The sequence below is a fragment of the Diceros bicornis genome, chromosome 3 (genome assembly GCF_020826845.1).
Source record: "Diceros bicornis minor isolate mBicDic1 chromosome 3, mDicBic1.mat.cur, whole genome shotgun sequence".
NCBI lineage: Eukaryota > Metazoa > Chordata > Mammalia > Perissodactyla > Rhinocerotidae > Diceros > Diceros bicornis.
The window spans coordinates 62,903,315-62,929,069 of record NC_080742.1 but is presented as its reverse complement, the minus strand read 5'-3'; the positions used below and the strand labels follow the sequence as shown (position 1 = coordinate 62,929,069).

Sequence of the window (25,755 nt, the reverse complement as noted above, 5' to 3'; positions counted from 1 at the left end):
TTCATAAGAAAAAGATAATATAATGAATGTGGGAGAAGTAAGTAGGCATTCTACAAAGAAGCTAACCAAATGGTTAATTAACAGATGAAAAGATAATCAGCAGCTTTGGTTCTCAGGGAAATGCGAATTAAAACCAAGAGATACTTCACCGTCACCAGAATAGCTAAAATTTTTAAAATAAAGTAATTGAAAATACGAGTTAGAGAGGGGTGATACGGAGCAACTAGAACTTTTAAAGTGCTGGAGGCAATGAAACTTGGTGTAACCACTTTGGAAAACTGTTGGCAGTCTGTTCTAAAGCTGAACTTTAAACACACTCTATGATCCAGTTATTCCACTCCTACATGTATGGTCAACAGAAAGATGTATATAAGTACAACAAAAAGTCTGTATGTGAGTGTTCATAAACAAGATGATTTTAAGTAGCCTCAAACTGGAAATGACTGAAATACCTGTCAAGAATAGAATTGATAAATAAGTTGGGGATATAAATTTAAATTTTATAGAGCAATGAAAAGGAATAAACTGTTACAACACAAAGAACATGTAGAAATCTCACAGGTACGACCTGGAGCAAAAGATGACAGACGCAAAAGAACACATATCACATACTTCCATTTACATGAGTTCAAATACAGGCAACGTGGATCTGAGAGATTAGAAGTAGACATTTTTGTTACCTTAAAAGAGGGATAAGCACTGGGATGGGGCATCAGGGGGGCTTCCTGGGATGGTTCACTTCATGAAAATACATCTAAGCCATGCTTAAAATTTGTGCATTTCACGGTATTTATGTTATGCAACAATGAAAAGTTTTTAAAAGTATGTATTATTTTAGTTCAGTAGAAAACATGCATTGCGATGGAAAATTATATACAATTATTTACATATAGACACACAGAGAGACAGGATGTAAGCACAAGGCTTTCTAGTGACACAGTTCTTATTGACCATTTTGGCATTTTATGTGGATTAGGAATTGATCGGAAGAGACCAGAGATTACTCAACATGAAATCTCAATTTATTGAGCTGAAGGTACAGAATTTCACAAAAGGATAATGCCTACCCAGAGCAGGTCTACACACCGTGTCTTGTAGAATGGATATTCCTTAGCCCCTTGGTATCCTCGTGGACAACAGAGCCAGAGACATTCTCCCCACAGGCAGAGCCAGCCAGAGTTGAATGTTATGATCCAGCTTTGCAACTGCGTTATCCTCAGGGCTCGAGTCACCATCCCCCACAAAAGGACATGTACTGATATTCGCACTTCTGCTTAAGGAAATATGACAGACTTTGGGCTCTTCTATTTCTTAAAACAAATTCAGAAACAGAAAGGCCATGTTCATCCTCATCCTGGGGAAGAAGGCAGAATTATTGCCCATACATCTCTGAATATATCTTTTCCCTCAGCAGTTTTAATAACTAATTTACAGTGATTTTTATATCACAACAGTCTCCTGTGTGAAATGTAAACTGAAACTGCTAGTAAGGAGTTTATTGATTATCTCTAGTTCACAGCAATTAAAGATTCAGAGCATCGAGGCTCTATATTCCAATTAAAATCCCTTTTTGTAGATATTGTTGCCTATATTGGTCCACCATCACCATTTTTCTCCTTTCTGAAATTAATTTGAGAGTCAGATGTAGCAACTTTAGTGATAAAAAGGGATTTTTATTTTTTGTGTTGAAGTGGCGGCTTTCTTGGTGTTATTTTTCTTATTGTATTTTAAAAGTAAAATTCTCTCTGCTGATGTGATGCTTATAGTTCTCACGGGGCAAATCCTAAACAATGTATGCATGGTGGATAATAATGCTAATGCCTATCTATCTTCTATGATTTATGTTTCCAACAGAACTTTAAAAATCTAAGTGAGAAGTAAGCAGCCAGCCAGTTAGTACAGGATAAATCAGAAAAGATAAAGCAGTAGGGTTTTAGAAATATCCGTTAAAGATAGTTTCGGAGTAGCTTTAATTTCATTTTTAACATTTTTTAGCCAACTATTGAATATAATAGTGTGGCACAACAGGGCATATGCATCTTTAATTTTAATAGACTAAGAAACAAGATTAAGTAATGAATGAATCACTGTACTGTGAAATTAGTGGGGATCCTTTTCTTTTTCATAAAATGGAGAAAGCAATGATACATGAGAGCCTTGTTAGTATGAATCTGACTGGCAGAATAATTTGATGAAATGTGAAGACTATCTGCAGTGCAGTTTCTAGTCCAAAGAATTTGAATAAGTGTTAGGAAATATGAATTTGTTTCTGCTTCATCTAACTAGATTTGGTACAATGGGGTGTGCAGTTAGGGAGAAAAAGTCCCTGGTGCTTAATAAGGCAATAATTCATGCTGAATGGATATGAGCAGTCATTCAATGAAAAATTGATTTTTATAGTGTCCTAGACTTGGTAACTTTGGGAGATTTGTGTGCTTTTTGTGTAAGTACCATAAGGAAAATATATAGTTCTCATTAAAAGGTGAGTACATTTTTTTTCTGTACTTGATATATATTTGTTAAAAGTTTAAGCATTTTTCATTTGCAATTTTCGATACTCTTGCTGTGTTTCTAAGAAGAGTGTAGAAGTAACATGGCTCCAGAGTTCACTGATTTCTTCTAGTCAAGTGGGTTTATAACTGGCTAATTTCCACCCGTAGCAAGAGAGGCCAGATGTAGTTTAGTTTACATTGCAAATCAAGACATCCTTCAGCAGTTCGAAAAGTTACAAAGTCAAGATTACTCATCAGGAAGTTAGACAATTTGTTGAGGGTGTTGTACATCAAACTACAGTGCTGCACACATTCTACACAGTAGCATAGTATTATTGCTCCAGCATATCACGATCTGCAAAACAGAGAATTCACCTTTAGTAGCTATAATGCCTTGTGTTGACATTTTAATGACAGAGAAGTCTGAGTACCTATGTATTAATCTGCTTTAAAATCCCAAATGTCATGATGACTTTTAGATATTACTTTGATAAGAGCTTTCTTTTAAAAGTTGAATAACTAGCTATTTGCCATAAGGCAGTACTCTCAAACATATAAAATGCTCTTTTAAAGAGATATGCTTCCTTTCCTCTCATTGTAATATATTCTCTTTCGGCAAACCAAAAGAGAAAGGTGTTTAGAATTCTTTATAGTAACACTGCAGATTTTTGCATTTACGTTCAACTCAGAAACGCATGCAAAAAAATATTACTTTGGAGCTTGATATCCATCCATCCAAATAAAAAAAATTCTTTTTTTGTTTTCCACTATTTACCTGGCCCTGTGCTAAGCCCTGGTATGCTAAGAATAACAATTCGTTCTTAACTTGTTAGCTCACAATCCAGTAGAGTTAGATAATTTAAAAAAGAGAAATTGAAGAAAGTAAAATACGAATAGATATTTGTAGTAAAGCCTTAGAGAAGATGAAACAATGGCCTTTCTGTCTAGTACTAAGGAGGAGCTGAGTTGTGGATAAAGGCTGCAGACATTCTGCGGGCATCTGCTGTGTTCTGGTAGAAAGTTTTAGGGGCAGAGCTGAGGCTAAATCAGTAATCCTATTCATTAGATAAGGTGATGAAGGAATAACTTTGAGTATGTGTAACTACTGCTTTTTACTATACGAGGCCAACTAAATTAAGATTTTCTTTCCAAAAATATTTTCTACTGAAGAAGTTGCCAGTGTGAGAAACACACAAGCAACACTAAAATGTGGTGTGTGTGATAATAGAGATGCATCCAAGATGCAGTAGGAGGAACAAGCACCACACTTTTGCTGAATTGAGGAAAAGTTACACATAAGAGGCAAGGTGGTATAAATAAAGGCACGATGGTGGTAATATTAAGTACTCAAAGAGAAATGTCTAGACTTTATCAAAGCTTTTTAAAACTTTTTATTAATTACTTATAATTAGCCATATAAGTAATAACAATTACTATTATTTATTAAAACCTCAAATATATGCTAAAGTATAGCGAAGAGTATAGTAAAACACCATGTATGCGTCCCCCAGCGTCAATAATTCCACTTGCTTTCTCCTTTCCAAGATTATTTAAAGCAAATCCCAGACATGACATTATTTCGTCTGTAAATATTTCCATCTATGTATAAAAGATAAGGTCTCCTTAAACATAGCCATCATATTGTCACTCCTAAAACTTTGATAATTCCTTAGTGTCAAATATTCAGTGTTCAAATTTCCATGATTGCCTCATGTTTGTTTTGTTTTGTTTTTTACAGTTAATTTGTTCAAGTCAGGATCCTAAACAAGATCCACATTTTGCATTTTGATTATGTACTTTAAATATATTTTAAAATCCATGGATTAATCTCTCTCTTTCTCTCATTAAAATTCATTTGTTGAAGAAACCAAATTAGTTGTCCTGTAGAAAGTTTCTCACATGTTGGATTTTGCTGTTTAAATCCCTATATGGTCACTGAACCTATTTCTTTGTGCCCTATATTTCGTGTAAGCTGGTAGTTAGATCTTTCTAGACATTTTAAAGATCTGGAAAAAAGAATGAAAAATCAACTGGATTATCCCAGATGGATATCAGTAGGACTGAGGCCTTCCCTCTCTCGATTATTACTTAAATCCAACAAATGCTGATTGAATCTTTTCTATGCTGAGGTGCTCTGACAGGTGGCCTAGGCATTCTACAGATTAATAAAATTCAAATTCTACTTTCAAGTGCTTATAATAGATAGTTCCCTGTTATGCAGGAGCAACACTGGCCAGCTTGCTCAAGACACCCTGGGACAATTTTATCTGTAACATCCTGACCCTAACACTGGCAGATAGATCAGCTCTCTGGTGGAGCACAGCTTTTCCTAAGGAGTAAAAGCCATCAATTCTTATAATCTCTCCAGGCATCAGGAATGGACTGTGGCTAATGAAATGGCACAGTTGGTCATATGGAAGCCATGCAGAAGAGCAGGTAACCTGAAGTAATCTTCTAGGAGACCAAGGAGAAAATTGAGCTCAGGAAAGATTAGTAGACTGATTTAAACAAATATGATTATTTCTTTGAGAAAAAAAGTGGCAATAAGGCTTGCATTTCTGCCATAAAATGATTATATACATATGTAAGTCTACAGACACAAACACATATTTAGATAGGTATTGTTTTTACTTCGAGAGTGCAAAATTACATAGCAATGAATATTTTGAGTGCTTGGTGGAAAAACAAGCGCAGAAAATATCCAAATCTTGCTTCTCCTTAGTTGGCTTTGTTTCATGTTTGAAATGCAAAGCCAGCTCAGTGGCAGAGCCAATTAAAGCAAAAGTCTGTCAGACTCAGTCCCAAGGACTCAATTGGGGGTATGGTCCAAGTTTATACTGTCAAGATGAGTGGTTTGTTACATGATCTCAAAGGTAATAGCAGGTGATGATCTCTTTAATACCAGGAAGTTCATCTGACTGTAGTGGAAAGCGTACAGCTGCGGAGGGAGCTTCGTCAGTGTGTCAGAACGAGGGCCCCTGGACTGACTGCATAGGGAGGAGCGCACACCGTGTGTCTTGAAGAAGACTGAGAAATTAAAGATTATTTGAAGAGATGATAAGAGGCCCTATTTAAAAATTCAAAATAGAGAGCATGTGCTATGGTGATTTATATCAATGCCTTTATCAAACTTTAATGCAGTATTTAACCCTGAAATGCGATCATTGTATTCTGTTTGATTTTCATATCATGGATGAAATTTTAAGTTTTCTTGTAAGTCACCACATGATAAGGGCAGGTGTGACAAAGCTAAATAAACAAAGTAGTACTGAAAATAAAATTAAATTAAAAAGTAAAATCAAATTCTGCTAAGGTTTGGCTTTCTGACATTATCCAAATTTACTGGTGACCTGACAATGTATTATTACATCATGGAGTAGGAGAATGGCTAGGAGTTGTTGTTTGGATGGTTTGAATAGAAAAATGACTAGTTGTGCTACATAGTCCCCCACAGAAAAGTAATCTTGAACATAAAATGTTCCCTTGTTTTTTCATAGACATGATTGCAGATGACTCAAAAATCCATTTAACATTTTATTTTATTAATTTTGTTACAATAGTTATTTAAAATCACACATATAGTTTATTAATCTAAATATTTTTTTTTCTGCTGTTACATTTCATGAAGAAAGTTTCAGTTTTTTACACGCATCTTCAACATCAGTGTTTTCATTACCAGAGCCACTCTTCGAGGCATTTAATAGCGTTTCAGAGTACATCGTCGTCTTTTCTCTTTAAGCTGAATTTGAACACGATGTTCTAACTGGAAATTATATCTCAAGCTCTAAGAACCTATTTATAAAACATTAGGATATTGTTTTTGGTTCTGTCTTTTTTTTCATTCTCCCTGTGGTATATATTTGTGATGTCTTCAACATAACTACTTATTGTATTGCTTTTAACGTACTCTTTTAAAATGTTTATTGCAGAAGCAGCATGGTATGTGGTTAAAAGCACAGACTATGGAGCCAGTCAGCCTAGATGCAGGTTTCAGCTCCATCACATCTGTGACCTTGGCCAAGTTAACCTCTCTGTTTTAATTTTCCTCTAGAGTTAATAATAGTACCAACCTCCTAGAGTAGCTTTGAGAATTTAGTGAGTTATTCCACATGAAGCTCTTAGAACAACCATCTATGTGTTTGAAAACTAAGCATAAGCATTTGATAATAAATAAGCTAATATAAACATTTGGTAATAATACCACTCTACACATTCACACACACACACACATACCATCTACGACTTGCAATTGTGAGATCATATTCTTAGACGTAATTTCTAAAATGAATAAAGATGGAAGCAAATAAATCTGTCAGGTGACCTCTCTTAAGCTCAAAATACAGAAATTATTTTAATTTTTTAATGTTAATATGTCTTCTTTAAATGGTATTTTTGCCCCAGGTGAAAACTGTCATCTACTGAAATGGTTTTAAAAATAACTTTATTGAAATATAATTCATATACCATAAATTTCACAATTTTAAAGTATATAATTCAGGGAGTTTTAGTATAGTCATTGAATTAGGCAGTTATCACCACTGTGTAATTTCGGAACATTTCATCATTCCAAGGAGAAAACCATACTCTTTAGCATTCATTCCTTATTCCTTTGTCCCCCCAGCCCTAGCAAGCACTAATCTATTTAACAAAAAAAGTAGAATTTTGTTTCTATGAATTTGCCTATTCTGGCTACTTCATATAAATAAAATCATACAGTATTTGGCTTATTGTAACTGGCTTCTTGCACTCAGCGTGTTATCAAGATTCCTGATGTTGTAACATGTGTTAGAACTTCATTCCTTTTTATTGTCAAATGAAATACCATTGTATAGATATACCACATTTTATTTATTCATTCATCAATTGATGGAGACTTGGGTTGTTTCTACTTTTTGCCTGTTGTGAATATTGCTGCTATGAACATTGGCATAGTGGTTTTTGTGTAGACATTATGTTTTCAGTTCTCATGGGTATAGACCTAGGAGTGGGATTGCTGGGTCATACGATAACTCTGTGTTTAACCTTTTCAGGAACTGCCAGATTGTTTTTTAAAGTGGCAATTTAAAATGCCACGAAGCTCACTGTTAGCAAGATTCACTCATTTTTATTCAATAAGTGCCTCTGTAATTGTTGCAAGCCTTTGGTTAATTTCTAGAATTCTAAAAGAGTGTATTTTCGTAATTGTGTTTTGGTTGCTTTTATGGAAGAGAAGATTGTCAGAGGTCCTTACTCTGCCATTCCAAAAGTGTGTGTGTGTGTGTGTGTGTGTGTGTGTGTGTGTGTGTGTGTGTGTCTTGTATCTTCCTGCCCCCCTACTGATATTGAAACAGTAGGCCTAGGGACGGTTAAAGCCTCTAATGTGATTTCAGGTCCCTGAGAGTGAGGCAGGACTAAGACTGAGGTGTCTCTGAACTGCCACAGGGCAAATCTTTTTTTAGTGGACGTTTGTAGATATTACCAACGTGGTTTCTAATTTTTCCTATGCATGTTGACGTGATGCTTCCAGTTCTCATGGTTCTCTAGTTCTCGTAAAATGGTCTGTTACAGTAACTAGTAATAAGAATGGTACAGATCCACTCATTTTGAATTAGAAGCTTTTATGTTTTTAGTTAACATTTTTAGTTACCTGAAAGATATTTTTAGGTATTACACTCATCTGCGGGTATATCACATTGTAATGTAGGTATTGCACTCATCTGTGGGTATATCATTTATTTTTTCTATTCCTCTGATTTTTTAAATTCTTTGTTTTTGGTTGGTATTCCTTTAATCTTTCCTAGCAAGTCAGGATATCTGTGTCCTGGATTCCATACTTTTCTTTTCTTTTTTTTTTTTTTTAGTATTGTATATATCACATATTTTTAAATTTTTATTTAATTTTTTTTAAAATTTTTTGTTTATTGCAGTAACATTGGTTTATAACATTGTATAAATTTCAGGTGTACATCATTATACTTCTATTTCTGCATAGATTACATCATGTTCACCACCCAAATACTAATTACAACCCATCACTTTTTAGAAATAAATGGTGGCATTCAAAGTATACTTCCACTTCATCAACCACAGCTTACTCAGTCCTTAAAAGGCCTTTTGAAACGCTGCTACCTCTCGGGCAGCTGATTCCTGTATTTTAGTTTATTCTGAGTATGAGACAAAAGGTCTTATTCAACGTTCTCATTTTCGCAATGCCAGAAAACAAATATTTCTTATACCTTTATTTTCCATACTTTTCAATAACTACTCTGAGTTGACTTCGAATGCTGAATAGAGGCCAGCATGTCCGGAGAGCAGCTGCCCATTAGCATTTGCTTTAATAGCGTGTTTTCCAAAGCCATCCTTTGGAATAATGTTTTTATTTATTAATTTGGTTTTAATTGCCCGTGAATTTTACACATTGTTTCTCCCACTCCCCCAGATTTGCTTCACAGAATTATGCTCTTTAATAAGAAGAGGGTCATGATGCTAACAATCCCTTAATATTGTTTTAATGTCTGTGATTACCAGACTCAGCATTCACACTGATACTCAGTTGACACTCTGAGAGTGAGTGGGAAAGTTCACCTAATGACTTATCTAGGAAACTCACCATTCCTATGACATCTTTGGCAATTCTTGGTTTTGGTAGTCCAGCTGATTCATAGATCCATCCTGGGAGATTCCTTTATTGTTAACACTTACAATGGGTATTTGCCATCTGTAACTTGTTTATAATTAGAATCAGCCATCCAAAGAAAGATTAGTCCCATGCTAACTCAACTCAGGGTGTCCTTTTGTGTTGCTCAGGAGGTATCCTAGATCTGTTTTTCTTCCCTTTACTTTTGATGAGACTTTACCAGGATTAGTATATGTTATTAAAATTTAATTATTTGAAAGAAGAAGTGGATATTCTCAATTTAATGCTTATATATTAAAACAAATTGTAATAGGGGATTGCTCTAGGTGATATCACTTATTCTCATGGCTTAATTACCATTTATATGTTAATCGCTCTCAGAAGTATGGCTTTAGCCCTGCGCTTTCCTTTGAGCTCCCTCTATCTATACTTGACATCTTCATTTGGATGCATTACAAATGTAAGCATGGGAAATGCTGATTTTCAGCCAAAATCTAATCATCTTTTTGTGTTTCCTTGTAGTGAATGATGCCACCATCCATACAGGTCAGAGATCTAGGATACATTTTTGACAGATTCTCTTTCTGACTTCCATTATGTGTTCCATTGGAAAGAATTGTTGGGCCGGCCCCGTGGCTTAGCCGTTAAGTGCGCACGCTCCGCTACTGGCGGCCCGGGTTCGGATCCCGGGCGCGCACCCGCTGCACCGCTTCTCCGGCCATGCTGAGGCCGCGTCCCACATACAGCAATTAGAAGGTTGTGCAGCTATGACATACAACTATCTACTGGGGCTTTGGGGAAAGGAGGAGGATTGGCAATAGATGTTAGCTCAGAGCCAGTCTTCCTCAGCAAAAAGAGGAGGATTAGAATGGATGTCAGCTCAGGGCTGATCTTCCTCACAAAAAAAAAAGAAAGAATTATTGATTTTATCTTCCAAAACTGTCATCATTCTGAACTTCTTACTGTCTCCACAAATACCTAGGCCTTCTGTTGGTTCTCTTAGCATTCGCCCTCCTTCCAATCAATTCTTCCTAATAGAGCCAGTGATTTAAATATATTTAACATTGTTTTCTTTTAAATAGATGATAAAAGTACAAAGATAAAATTCAAAAAGCACAAGAGGATAGACAGTGAAAAGTAAGTCTCCTTCCTACTTCTGTCCTCCAGCCTCTCAGTTCCTCTCTTTAGAGGCACTACTTGTGTTCCCCTTGAACATATTTTGTGCATTATTAGCAAAACAACTTCATACTGGATGGAGACCCAAATCTGTAAATCGCCCTTTTAGGCCTTACTTGATATACTTGCCTGAGTATATTTCTTAAGCTGTGTTTCTCAGCTCTTTCTGTGTTTCCCTCTCCTCCAACCACACTGGGCCTTCATCCCTTCTTTTAGCTGTTGACCCTGCCTTGCCTTTTCTAAATTCTTTACATGTACTATGCACATTTCTACCCAGAAGGTTTTTCTTCCTGCTCTTCATTTGACAATATTCTACTTACTCAACTTTAATTATCCAAGTTAAATGGTACTTTCCCAGGGGAACGCTCACTGAACCCACAGTCCAGATCAGGCCCCTCTGAAACAGATCTCATATTTAGCCTTCATAGCATTTATCACAGTTTGTTTATATAGTTAGTGATTGTTTGGTTAATTTCTTTCTTCTTTGCAAGTAAAATTGTTTTATAATATGGAGATTTTGTTAGTCCAGCAACTAAAGATTTCAGTATATTAGCTGTGACACTAAAATGGAAATAATCATTTTTAAAAAGTTTTCCAAAATGAGGCAGTGTAAAGAACAAATAAAATAAAACTATTTTAAAACTCTATTGAGATCACTGGTTTGTGCGTTATATATTGGACTGTTTGAATATACAATATCTGAGTTGGCTTCTCTCTAAGGCACAAAATGATTACTACTGTTATCATTTAAAATGAGAATGCATTTTCCCACAATAGATAGCACAATAGATATCCTGAGTCTCATAATGACCCTGATGAGGATCAGTTATTGGGTGTGATTTCAATTTACTTCTGTGACGCTCACTTGTGAGAGCCATTTTCATTAAAAATATTATTTCTTCTCTTGGCTTCAGTAAGAATTGTTTGTTAAGAATGCTTTCATTTGAAATCAGTGGAACAGGAAATTTGGAAGCGGTGGAAAATAAATTTCTAAGAAATAAATATTTGTAAAATGATCCAAGGTGAGTTTTTAAAATGGAGACGGGATAGAGCATTTATATATTTCTTTTAAAAAACATAATTCAACAGTTGTTGACCTTTCACAGGGAGTATCTTCTCAGTACTTTTAGGATAACCCATGCTGTTATGGATTCATTCCTGGAATTTTTGACCTAAGAGTCAATGTTGCATGGTCTGGAGTCATGGATATTTACTCCACTTATTTAGCATGGGAGGGAGTTGGGGGGGATAGAGTTCCTCAAACATGTATCAGAAAAGTAAGTTACTTCTTAGTAGTTTTATGGTATAATAATTGTATATTGTGTCACTTCTTTTTTAAATCTGTGCTTTTGCTTATTTCTAATTTGTGTAATAAAATAGCAGTTCCTAATGATGGCTATCTTTTTTTTAATGACATGCTGATTTTTTTCGTTATATTTGCAAACATCTTACTGTCTTTTTTTGACCTCAAAACAAACATACAAACATAAAACATTAATTGGAGCTACACAAAAGTTAGGAAATATGGCACTTCACCTACTGAGTAAACTTAGAAAATATATATTCCTGTTAAAGTTAAAAAAAAATGTAGACAACTTTCCAGTGTAGGCAGTAGTGTAGGACAAGTTATGTTCTGCTTCTGTCCATAACAGCAAAGATATCACAGACTAAAGATAAAATCACAATGATAAATTTCAGTGCCAACAATAAAAGTTTTGGGACCGAGAGTGTTGTTCACTTAATTGAGGGCACTGCCTTCTCTCGTCCTCAGGTACAGGATATTGTTCCATTTTAAGCTATTGAGGGAGAAACGCTTTGTATTTTAAATTGCAAGCTAATAAATGCTCTTTTTCTCATTAACACACATGACCTCTATGATTTATGCTCTCATGCATACTGGCCCAGTTTCTGTTTCTGTTAATGATGCTGAGAACCTCTGTTCAACATAAATTATTTTCTAACTGAACCTCTTTAAATTTACAATAGGTTTTCATTGTAGTGATCTGCTTGTCCTGTTCAGGAAAGAAAAATATCACAATGAACCCTGCTTGTTGCAGCTTTTCTGATTTCTTCAACATGTGTATAAAATGATTCCATTTATAGGAATTATGCAGGCAGCTTTGTCATGCTTCTGATACTAGAGATAATACATGAATTTCTTATTTCAAATAATAAGCTATTTGCTGTTCAAATAACAATTAGTAGAACTGGAATGAGAAAGACAGATGAAGGATAACTGATAATTAAGTTTAGAGGACTCTGTCCTATTTTATGTTCTTCTTAATTTATGGTGGATTAAATAGTCTCATATTGTTTTGCCTTCCTTGACACTGATGGGTATAGAATTTGGATGTAACTCCAAATCTATAATGTCCATAGTAAAGTCCTAGAAAACTACAATAAATGCATTCCTAAATCTGCATAATTAGTTAATACATTGAGTTAATTTTTAGCTTTTCAAGTTAGTGAAGAAGAGAATTTAGGGAATAGAGTTTAGGAAAATATGCAGCTCAAGACAAGCTGATACTATACCCCCATCTTTTTTTAATCATTTGACGTGACTATTGGATTATCATTTTACTATAATTACCACAAGGATGTTTGTGATAGCCCTCATTTTGACCAATCTAGAAGGTGATCATTTTGGCAGCTGACAAAATCACTCCATAATTGGGCAAATTAATAAAGTAGGTTTTATAAACTCATAGCATTTTAGAACATTAAAGTCAGAAAGTGCTAGAGACATCATCCAATTCAATCCCTTTCTGATATTTGAGAGAAAACTAAGACCTAGTGAGATTGTGATTTGTCTAATATATTTTGCCAGTTTAGTTGGAAGCCAGACTAGAATTCAATTTTCTTTCTTTCTTTTTTTTTTGTGAGCAAGATCAGCCCTGTGCTAACATCTGCCAATCCTCCTCTTTTTTTGCTGAGGAAGAATGGCCCTGGGCTAACAGCCGTGCCCATCTTCCTCCACTTTATATGAGACGCTGCCACAGCATGGCTTGCCAAGTGGTGTGTCGGTGCGCGCCCGGGATACGAACCTGGGAACCCCGGGCCGCCACAGCAGAGCGCGTGCACTTAACTGCTTGCGCCACAGGGCTGGCCACAGTTTTCTTTCTTTTTTGTCTCTAACCACCTCACTTTCTCTTTTAACTCATTGCTAAAAAGAATGTATTTATTTCTTAATTAAGGTAAAAGACAAAGCAGTGAAATTTACCAAATAGAATAGATGGAAGCTGTTATATAATAAAGAGTTTGTCTGGTCTTTGTCCTGGGTGCCTGGTATGGCTAGGAGTGTCTTTGTTATTCACAAGCCCCTTAGATCGCATCTGAGTTTATGTTAATAAAGTGACTCATGGTGGGCCCCTAGATAGCATCAGAATGGGGCTGGCTGTGCTGGAAAGACCAACTATGTAATTAGAATGCTGGGGCTTTGAGCCATGTGATATCAGCCCAACCTCCAAGAAGGGGTGATGGGCTGGAGATTGAGTTCAATCATGTGACCAAAATCCTGATAGAAACACTGGACATTGAAGCTTACTGGAACTTCCTGATTGGTGAACACATTGATGTGCCCGGAGGGTGACATGCCCTGATTTTACAGGGAGAGGCACAAAAGCTCTGCGTTTGGAACCTTCTAACACCTCACCCTATATGTCTCTTCATTTGGATGGTTGTTTGTATTCTTTGTAATACAATTGTGATTGTAAGTATATCACAGCTCTAAGTTTTGTGAGTCACTCCAGAGAGTTAAACCTGAGGGTGGTCATTGGAAGCCCCCATATTTGTAGCTATTAGGTCAGATATAGAGGTGACCTGGGGACCCCACTTCTGGCTAGCGTCTGAAGTGAGGGCAGTCTTGTGGAGGACTGAGCCCTTAACTTGTGGATTCTATGCTGACTTCAAGAGGTTAACATCAGAATTGAAATGTATTGCAAAATGCCAGTTGGCGTTGGTGTCAGAATACGTGCATTGGAACATACATGCAGGGCAACTCTCCAGTATTCCATATGACCTTTCTGTTGACAGCTGATTTGGTACGAGAAACTGGTCAAATGTGAGTCACGTTGACCATGGATTGTTTGTAGAGCATTGACTTGCAATGCCTGTTCCTCTTCCTTTGGGTGGCATTTTACTTTCTCTAGTAAGGAACTTGTGCTCAAAAACATGGACTGGAAAACTTGAGATATATGCTAAGGATATTTTTCATGTTTGAGTAGGTCTCCCCTACTTTCTACACCACTTAAAACAAAGTTAAATGAAATTTTCTTAAGCCTTGCTACTCAAAGTGTGGTTCTTAGATCAAAATCATTGGTATCATCTGGGGGCTTGTTAGAAATGAAGACTTAATTATAATCTGTAGTTTAACAAGCTCCCCAGATGAGTCATATGCACATTAAAGTTTGAGAAACTTTAACCTAAAATTTGAAGATAATGAGAGAGGTTCATATTAAACTAAATCCAAACTCTTTACTTGAAAAAATGAAGATGAAAATTCTGGCTTATTTTTTGATCTGCTATTTTCCTTAATAATCAAAACCCATTGTAATCAATAAATTCTTCCACACCTACTCATTGTGATGATACTCTGTGTTTCATGACTCTTGGCATTTGTTAACATCTCTTAATGTTTCAATATTGCACACGGGTATTAAAAATGAATCTCTAGCTCCTTGTTAAATATGATTGATTGAACACATATGTTTATCTTCTCTCCTTGAAATGTCACTAAAATACCAATAAGGAATAAAAAGAAAACATCAACCCACAATGATAAAAAGAATGGGAAGGATGCTATATTAAATAAGACATGCTAGCAAATTTATAGTTCTACAGAGAATTTGAGAATGAATTGTTCTAGTATATAGAAAATGAAGCAAGTGAAAAAAAAAACAAGACGTGTGTGGTGATGGATTGTAATTTGTATTTGAATAGTGAACATGAGAACATGATGTAATCTATGCAGAAATAGAAGTATAATGATGTACACCTGAAATTTATACAATGTTTTAAACCTGTGTTACTGCATTAAAAAAATTAGAAAAAAAACAAGAGAGTGATTATCTGTAGGGAATATAAAATTGTACAAGAAAAAAAATGTAATCATAGTCATAGTTCAGCTCTAATAATTCATAATAATGTATTTATGAATGTTGATTTAACAAAAAATTTTGATAAAGTTATATTTTTAGGAAAGATTGGCCAGGGAAAATGTGGAGGAGTGTAAGGGAACTAAATTCTCATTCTTCATAGTATTATTTCTAGTAAGTAAATTATATGTAAGACTAATGTTAAGTATTTGTAGTGTCGGTATGGAATGTGGTGGTAAAACCAGAAAAAAATAGCTGAGTTAATGTTAGTTGTCTCTTTTTTGCTTTCTCTCAGCCCCAATTATGCTAGAATTTATGGCTACTGATGTACAATGTAGAACCTTTGGATTAGCAATCAGAAGATCTGAGTGCTAGTCCTACTCTGCCACCAATCAGATGTATTTTTCAATTAAAAAAGGGCACAATATTCCATGATTCTTAAACCATTTCATCATCTAAGTTCTGTGCTCTGTATCATAGATAGTTTTCTCTGTTATAAGCAATGTAGACAAGAAGAGGCTATTTCTGGCAGCTCTCTCAATGGTATTAACTTTTGCTTTGCTTTGTTACTTAGCCATTTACCCAAGTGGCTTCGGAATTACCCTTCCAGGAGAAGAATAGACAATTTTTCTTCTCAAGCAGCCAAACAGCCTTCATAACGTGGAGAACAGCATGGAATTATCATTAGCACGAATGAGGAGCAATGGTTCCTTTAGTTTAGGCAGATGGAAATGTTTTCAATTCTCACACCCTGTGACATTTGTGAGAAGTTCAGATATTTCCAAAATTGCAAAAAGCCATCTGGCCGAAATGTCTTGTCTCTGTTGACTTATTTAACCCCTGCCCAATTATGTTTCTTAGCTTTCTCATCATTTGTGTTCCCAATTTTTATCAAGTTTGTTCAACAGCAAATATATAATATTAAGTGAAGTATAGTATTTTTTGAGAGGCACATAGCTGTTACTTTGAATTTTATGTAGATTTCAGAACCCTGCAGATTGAACATGCAAGCAGAAAATATCCAGTATTGACTCATCTGGGCTCAGGAATACATGATCCTGTCCAAAAGGTTCATATTAGCCAGGTCATTGCCACTTCGTGTCCTATCTGCCTTTGCCAACCAATTTTTTAAAGGGCAGTAGAGAGCAGGTGATAATAGACAGAAGTCAACATTTAATGAGGACAAATAAGCTAACACTTCAAGTGGATAAAGAGCTATGTCCTCTTAAATCCCCGAGTCTCAGTCTTTCTCTCTCTCACCCTCTCCCTCTTGTTCCAACTCTGTCTGTTGTCTGTCCCTTTTTTCTTACCTTGCCTGTGTGTCTCTTGTGTCTCACTTTTTTTTGGATTGATATGCTCTGTTTGTGTCTCTTTCTTTTTTTTTCCTCTTTTTTTCACTCTCACTCATTGTACTCCAAGAAAATAACTTAAGTAGGAAATTGAACTGTAATTGTAACTGAGGTTTAGTAGATAAGAGAATAGCAGGCTAGGAGTTAACTGTAGAAATAAAATTAGAGTTTCAGTTTTTGCAGAAGTGGTGATGCCAACAGCGTAAGGCAATCTTGTCAGAGAAAGAATTATCCTAGTTTTTCCTTTTGTTGGGGAATTGTGAGGTGAACTAAATTTTCAGCAAGTGAAATACAACTTAATAGGTGTTCTCTTTTCCTAGCTCAAAATAGAATTTTTAATTCAGAGGAAAATGTATTTTTTTTTCTATTTTAGAAAATGGAGATTTATTTGTATTTTTATAAAGAGAATTGACACCATTTTGTCTGTCTTCTGTTACAAAAAGAACTTTCTAGATAGGGGAGATGATTAACTTGCATATCAGGATCAGGTTAATTACTCTTATCTGAAATTTTCACAAAATATAGCTGGAAGCTACTTAATTGCTGTGGCATTCCTTATCTCTCTTTCCTCATGCATAGCTTTTCCCACCATAGATAATTCTTTAAACTCTTGCAGGGAAGGTGTGTATCTGGTCTGTCTTTGTATACCCTGAAGCTTCTAACATTTTAATTTCTTAGTAAATAATATCGAACAAAGAAATATCAATCTAGTCTGGTCTCTGGCCATTGTTACAGTTTATTCCTGTTCATAGAATCACTTAGGATTTTTGCCTTTGTGTAATAGCGCCACTGAGATTCCCAGAGCAGTAAAATTGTCTTAATTTAGTCTTTTATTAGCTCAGTTCCAAAAAATTTTCTTCAGAGTACAATGTAAATAGGGCAAAGATAAAAATTCCAGGTTTATCCCTTCTGTTGGTGAAGTACTTGACATCAAATGGACATCATAGTCATTTGTTTGCTTATTTATTCTTACAATAGCCAAACAATTTTAAAAAAGAGATCCATGGAGATGATTTTTTTGTGTGTGTGAGGAAGATCGGCCCTGAGCTAACATCTGCCAATCCTCCTCTTTTTGCTGAGGAAGACTGGCCCTGGGCTAACATCCATGCCCACCCTCCTCCACTTTATGTGGGACACCATCACAGCATGACTTGACAAGCGGTGCGTGGGTGCGCGCCTGGGACCCGAACAGGCGAACACCGGGCCGCTGCAGCGGAGCGCGCGCACTTAACCGCTTGTGCCACCGGGCCGGCCTGGGAGATGATTTTTAAAAGTCATGTTAACTAAAAAATATTTAGCAGTATAATATTGTCTGCTGTATTTGTATGCATCATAATTTTTAATATTTTTCCTTCCTAGAGTACAGATGCAGGCAGTTCTCTTTTGCCCTAAAGGGTTCTACAAGTAAGTTATGTTATTTGAAGGTGCACAAATGCTAAGCTGTTTCAGGCAAGTGACCACATAATTTCTGGCATTCTTCATTGGCAAAGCAAATAACTGTACTTTGAGCTTTGTAAGAACCAAATATGACTTCAGATGAATTAAAAAACAATAGGAAGACATCTTGGTAGAACCTTATCTCTAACCTTTTTCGGCTATGTTCCACTTTTCTTATAAGACTATTTTAATTTATTGTAAGTCATTTTACAGGTTTTATTTATAAGTTATACCTGACTTGGAACAAGTGATGTCATTTGATTGTTTGTGGATGGTTATTAAAGTTTGAAATTGGTTAAGCAGTTATATAAGAAACAGGGAATTATATTGCCCCTGTAGTAGGAAGTGGCTACCACAGCTAACCAGAAAGGCCCACTATTTCCTTCCTACTTAGGACCTGTGGCCCCTGGAGTTAATGTAGGGCATGAAGTGTCAGTGCTGGAGGGGTGTCAAGTCACTGGACAGAGTGAGTGCCTTTGGTTGTTTTCTTTGTGAGACTGTCACCCTAGTTGTGCTAGTGCTGAATGGACAAAAGCAGAGGAAAACTTTTGGCTAGAGGGGCCTTGTTTCCTCTAATAGAACAAAGGCATCAAGATTACTCTAGGCAATATGACATTATCCACATTCACCAAATATGTTGAAGAGAATGAACAGAATACCTTTTTGTATTTTAAAGTAGGTTTATACAAAGGTGTAGCGAATCCATCTGTATACCAACTGTATTTTGAAGTGAGATTTTTTTAAGTGCATTTCTTTACTCACTCATATTAAAGTTCTCACAAAAATTCAACACTGATTTCTCTTCTTCTTTGGTAAAGCTGTTGAAATGCCATTTGGTTTTAAGAAACTGAACTGCTTTTGACTCTGTGCTTCTATCAGTCAGAGCACTGAGGTAGTAATTGAATATCTTTACCCCTCAAATCAAATTATTTTTTTCCTATCATTTGCTCTGCTCCTTGGCTTATCAAGCTTGATTACATTTGCCTTTTCTTACTTTGAGCAATGTGGTCTGAAAGTGTGAAATAGAGAAAATTGATCTTCCTAAGTATATAAAGCAATATGCCAGTGTTTTATATAAGTTTTGTTTTGCATGATGGAAAATTGTAATTCTGGCTTAACATCTCTCTTTGCCATGATTAGGGAATGCTGAAATGAATCATCAGCAACTAAATAAACACTGATTAAAAAATTCTTTACTTCAAACAAAAAAAAGACATTTTTATAAGGCGTCTAAATGGCTCTTCCAGCATGATAATTCGTATAAATTGAATACAGAATGAATCTTTCTTGAAAATTAATATTAATCTATTTTTGTTTGCATTTTTGTTATACTGTTGTAAATGCTATCAAAAAACTGAGGTGGAGGAAGTTCAACACCATTCCACTCATACCCTATTGCCACTAGAAACTGAACTGAGCCACCATATCTTTGCAACATTCTAACTTGACGAAAACTATATACTTGACATCCTAGATTTATGCATTTCTGTCTGCTTGTAGTGGGTTGTATTGTGTCCTCTGAAAAAACATATTCAAGTCCTAACCCCAGTACCTGTGAATGTGACCTTTTTTTGAAATGAGGTCTTTGCAGATGTAATCAAATTAAGATGAGGTCATACTGGAATTAGTCCAATGACTGGTGACTTTATAAGAGAAAGGAGAGGGAGATTTGAGCACAGAGACACAGAGACATTGCGAAGAAGACCATGTGGTACTTTCTTATGCAGCCCTAGGAATATCCTGCTCCTAATACTCTGCTCCTTTCTTTAAATGAAACTCAAGAAAAGGTTCCCAGCTGAAAGCCGTGGAATCTGCCAATTGACATTCTTGCTTAGAAATTTATGAGATGTTTATCTGAAAATCTCCTGATTTAATTATTTTAAGATTTTTTTTTATACCTTTGAGAGGTTTTTAGTATTGTATCTTTAGACAGGTGCATTTTAGAGATATTAATTATATTTCTTTAGGCCATTCTGTAACCTATGAAGTTTGGAGTCGTACAGATTTGGGTTTTAATCCCAACCCTTCCTTTTAAGCAAGTTATTCAACTCTTCTAAGCCTCAGTATATATATAACATGCTCACCTTCTTCTGCCCCTTCACATAGCACCTCTTCAATAACTGCTGTTGCCATCTTTTCCTCTGTTCTCGTTTCTCTTGTTATCCTGGAGTGAATAGAAACAATATGAAGCTTTGAACTAATAACTACTAAAAAGGAGGCGCACAATGGCAATTCCACAGTCATTTCTTGACTTGTGGTTTATTTCTGACTATAGTTGTACTAGTAAATGCTTAATATTTTTCAAATTGCAGGTCATGACTCATTAGTAGTTAATGAAGTCAATTAGTAGATCATCCAACATTTTAAAAAAAGAACTAGAATAGAATAGAAAATATCAGTGTGATTGCACAGAGTAAGAATAAATTGTGTGTGTTGCAATATATTATATTTATTTTAATGTGGAACACAGTTAAAAACAAGTTTAGAAGCTAAATATCTAAATAAAGACAAGCTTTCAGTATTCTAATCTATATTCTCCTCCCCAGCCTCCTCTTAACTCATGATGGGCTTTGATTACTAATGTTATTAAGTTAAGCAAGAAAATAACCAAGATGTATGGGAATACCTTTCATTCGTTTTCTTTTTGAGTAGCTGGGATTGTCTTTCTGGTTGTGACTGAAAGCCTTATAGCTCTATCGATGTCTCTAACGACCACGGCATCAATGAGGTGCAATCGCTCTGCTTCTCTTTTCCAGTTCTTAGTTTGTGTCAGGCTTCACTTCGGAAAGTATGCAATCGATGAAATATGATTTCTAACTATAGAGATTCTTAATTCTCTGCTCTTATGATAATTTCTAATTCTAATTAAGTTATCATAAGACCCACCCCTACTACCTGCTGAATGACATTTATGTAAGGGGTCATTTTAGTTCATATGAGAAATTCCAAGGTTTATAGTAGGTGTTAGCAAGTTAACAACCTGTCAGTTTGCTTTTACGTGGAGACCGAGTCCCTCTCACCACTGCCCATAAAAACTTAGAAGTCTTGGTAAGTTGCTTAAACTTTGTAAACCTAAATTTTCTCATCTATAATGTGAAATATGGCTACTGATAGAATCTTTCTTATAGGAGTTAAATGAGTTCATATGTGTGCTAGGGCTTAGCATTTACTAAGTGCTGGTGATGATGGTATGATGTTGCTAACCACAAGATTTGGCATCAAGTGTGATGACCCTTGTCTACCTAGAGTTGGCTCTGCTTTCAGTTGAAAATAGTGCAGGAATTTGCTTAACATTGCTCCCCAACCAAATAAAGAGATTAGAGTTCAGCACACCTGGAGGGTTGCATTCTGTTTCTGCTACTGTATTTGAGAGATTTTAATTACTTGGATCATTTCCAGAGATGAGTGACCTGAATCGCTTTAAGGACATGGGGTTCGTTATTGTGGAGCAAAGAAAACATAGGGACATGATAGCATAATTGACTTGCAGGTCTGCCCTATGGTACTTACATTAAATTTATTCTTTTATTGCTCCCTAAAATAAAACTAATGTAGATTAGAAAGAATGAAATTCTCAGTTTAACATGAGGGGAAAAATCTTGTTACTCCTAGAGCTTTTCAAAAATATAATAGGCTGACATATAAGGGACTGATCTAGTAGAGGATGGTGACGTCTGTCAGTCATGTCATTGGGAGATTTTGAGGCTGGCGAGGAGATGATGGGGTGAGCGCTGAAGCCTTCTTGCATTCTGAGAGTGGAGGTCTTTGATGCTGCTTTTAAAGTCTGGGCAGCTGTAGTCTGGACTAAGAGTGAAAGTGGTGGAGTCAAAGATAGTATAAAGCTTGTGGAAGGCAGCATGGCAGGCTTTTATAAGAGTGTATATGGGAGACAGAGAGAATGGGAGGTTCTCTTTTCTGTATTTTCTTGATTTTGTATAATAATCACAAGTTATTTTTGTAATAAAATATAGTAAGATAAAATTATATAAAATTATATCATATTTTAAAATAATATATTTAAAAAGAATAATGTGATATTGTGATGATAGGCTTGGGATTTCAAGTCAAGGAGAACTTTAGGAGAAGTTTAATATAAAAACTCCTTTCTGAAGCCAGATTATTTAAAGATCACAGGATTGGCTTTTCCCAATACAGCAAAAATCTTTATTGATAAGCCTGCTGCCACTGTGAAAGGCACCTGCAGATGTTTGACAGTGTTCACTTTGGAGCAGTGGAAAGATTCAGTGGGTTTGCAAATTTGTCTGATGATAATTTTATTTGATATCTCCTTCCCCATGAACAATAATTCATCAAGGTAGGTTAGATTGATTTTTCTGACATCATAGAGTAGATATGGATAATATATTCAAGTGCCAGACATAATGTATATGGAAATGTCTTATATCTTAAAAAGTACTTTATAGATGTGTAATCAGTAGAGTTTCATAACTTTTTCATAAGTGTAAAATTTTAACTTTACTTCCAAAATCTAGGACTTCTGATCTCATAGACCTTCTAGTATTTTATATATTCTGGCTTGAGCGAAGTTGAAACTTGGCTTGTTTTTTGAAGAATGAAAGAACAGTTTGTGCTGAGCCACATACATATTCTTATCTGATGTTCTGAGTATTCACACTGAAAAACAGTTGGCCTGAGTACTACAGCCTAGTGCTGGGGCAGAGTTACTCTTATCAATAAAATAAAAATAACTCTGTTGTTCCACTTACTTAGTAATCATTTTGTCTAAAGACTACCTTGCCCTTCTCTATATTATCTATCTCAGAGAGAAATGGAACAGACACAGCTGCCATGGTGAGCTGGAGTCCTCTCCACAAATTAGGAGCGAGTATTAGGATATTGTAAAAGGCTTTCTGGGTGTACTGAGACACCAGCGTTTTAAATATCGTGGGAAGGTGGATGTGCTTTTACCTAGTTTATTTTCTGTTTGGAATTTCCCCCTTGGTTTTGGGTGAAAATTTCCAACAAAGTTTTCAAATAAAAGATATTGAAGAATTGAAAAATAACTAATTTTATTGTCTTTGTATTATACTTTCAAGAAAATTTAATAGCAAAAGTATCTCCAAATTTTTATGCTAATGCTTATCTCTTCTATTATGTTTATTAGGTCTGTTATGTTCTATTATGTTTATTATGTCTATTAATGCTTATCTCCTCTATTAATTTTTAAGTACATTTTCGAAATAGAACTTTAAATTATTGTGACATAATAGACTTCTTTACTCTAGTAGCCTATATTAGACAATCTTAAAAAATTTTTTCTTAAGAGAGCACAGTGGTGAGAAACTATAGAAAATCTAGAATGTGTCAAATTCATGTGGGTCAGTACTTCTACAAATACTCTTTCCTATGTTAAGTTATTTTGAGTTCAAGGTCTCAATTGGAAACATATAATAGAGGACAATGTTTTTTCTATTGTTTTAGGAAAGTGATACCTATGAGATCCAGTTAGAACTGTGTCTGGTATTATGGAAAACATAGTCCAAAGAAATGAGACACTATTTTTTCTTGATTTTCCTGCATCTATTTTTATGCTTATATACTTATTAAACTCTACGTAACATATTTGTGAAATTTATAAAAGAGAAATACAATTAAAAGTACAAATAGAACTGCAACAGTCTTAGATTCAAAACTTGGACCCTAATTTTATATTACATTGGGGTTTTTATGTACAAAATGCCCAGAATACCATTCAGAATACCCAGAATGAAATGCTTTTTTCTTTTGTTTGCCCTCTGGGGTGACAGTGGAGAGCTGGAGTGGCATTTTGACCCTCTGATAATTTCATTAGGATATCTTGCAAATAATGGACTATACTAACCCTGAACTTGAAAGATGTGTGTCTGAGTGTATGCTTGTGAGGGACATGTGTGTGTGTGTGTGTGTGTGTGGTGTGGTTTCAGATTAGGGAAGGCCTGAGAGGGTAGTGTATAGAGAGTGCGTATGTCTATTTCTTTTTCTTTTTCTTTTTTTTTTTTTTTTGTGAGGAGATCAGCCCTGTGCTAACATCCGCCAATCCTCCTCTTTTTTTTTGCTGAGGAAGACGGCCCTGGGCTAACATCTGTGCCCATCTTCCTCCACTTTATATGGGACGCCGCCACAGCATGGCCTGCCAAGCAGTGCGTCGGTGCGCGCCCGGGATCCGAACCAGCGAACCCCGGGCCACCGCAGCGGAGCGCGCGCACTTAACCGCTTGCGCCACCGGGCCGGCCCCTATTTCTTTTTCTTTTTTATTTCCCACTTCTCATATTTCCAGCTATGGAAGACTAGGGATTGGATGGGAGACTGGGACTTGGCTGCAGTGGGAGACAGGATTGAAATATGGAAAACTAATATTTGTAGCCTTATAAATTAGTCTTGGTGTTTTAAATTTGTTCTAGTCATTTTCCCTGGGATATTAGTTTCCACCATGGTTAGAACCAAATAAAGTTTGATTTTTACCCATCTCTCCATTTTTCTTTGTGAAGCCAGCTCTGGCTTTTTTCCTCTTCAGAACTTTCTCTCAGTTACTCAGCACTCTGGTGCTATTCAAATTCATCAGCCTATTGTCATCTTCACACTATCCCTAGCCTGCTCCCAATATTTCTCTGCTCTCTAATTGAGAGATGGTGTAAAGCTAGTCTTAATTGTTGGAAACCTTTCTGGGCCTCTTTATGATAATCTGTACCCCCCAAATACATGTAAGCTATCCCCATGCCTATCGTATTTTTATTAACCTATATTACAATTACCAGATTCATTTGTTGGTACCTACCTGTAAACTATAATTTTATGATGTCAGGGAATTTGTCTATCACAGTCAATGTTGAATCTCTAGTAGCTAATATCCTGTCTGGCACATAGTATATTCACAATAAATGAAGAATTCATGAATAAAATTCATGTATGAATGAAAAACAGGTCATTCCTTGCTTCTCTGTTTGACAGTTTGCTCCTATTATTTTCCAAATCTCATTCCTTGGAAGGAGTTCTACCATACAAACAATTCATTAAAAAAAAAAAAAAAATGGGGGCATATCATTTAGAATGAGAACATGGTTCAGCATAGTGACTTTCAAATATTTGCAAGCAAAGATTAGAATTCATTGAATACTGAGGAACTTCTTTACACATAAAATTATTTTTGTATGTCAGTTTAATTCCATAGAAGCTCATTAATTGATGGAAGTGTTTGTTTGTTTTAATGAACCACCTTGTTTCTTCTACTGAGAAGTGTAGATGGTCAGCTTCCTATACGGGCATCTGTAGGTTTTAATCACGTGGATAAGTTTGATGGTGTCAAGTTTTTATTTAATATTTTTTGCTGCCCCATTTATCAAACAATGTATGTCATCTAACCTATATTAAATAATTTTGTTCTCCTAGAACAAATTTACCTATTAGAACTCCTCATAACCAATTCATATATTAGAACTCTTCAAAACCCAAGGTTTGTAATAGACCACAAGTCATCCAACAAAGCTACATTCTATCAGAGTGCACTGACTTCTGACTCTTTAAGCTGTTGGTGTTAGGGCACCAGCACTTGCGAGGATGGGGATGTTGGTAGAAGGTTGAAGGGAAATTTTTTC

At 35.7% G+C, this 25,755-nt stretch overlaps 1 protein-coding gene across 2 annotated transcripts in view; it reads left to right on the top strand.

Annotated features, from left to right (window-relative positions):
- Nucleotides 1–25,755, top strand: part of IMMP2L (inner mitochondrial membrane peptidase subunit 2) — an 846,417-nt gene that overhangs the window by 373,260 nt on the left and 447,402 nt on the right. Inside the window, exon 4 of one of the 2 annotated variants that reach the window (XM_058528465.1) lies at nt 5,398–5,755. The exons of the other annotated variant lie outside the window; for it this stretch is intronic. Within the exon in view, the coding sequence (XP_058384448.1) occupies nt 5,398–5,410 (13 nt within the window). The 3' untranslated portion in view covers nt 5,411–5,755. Of the gene's footprint in view, nt 1–5,397; nt 5,756–25,755 lie in introns of those variants that run through there. 2 annotated transcript variants of the gene reach the window in all.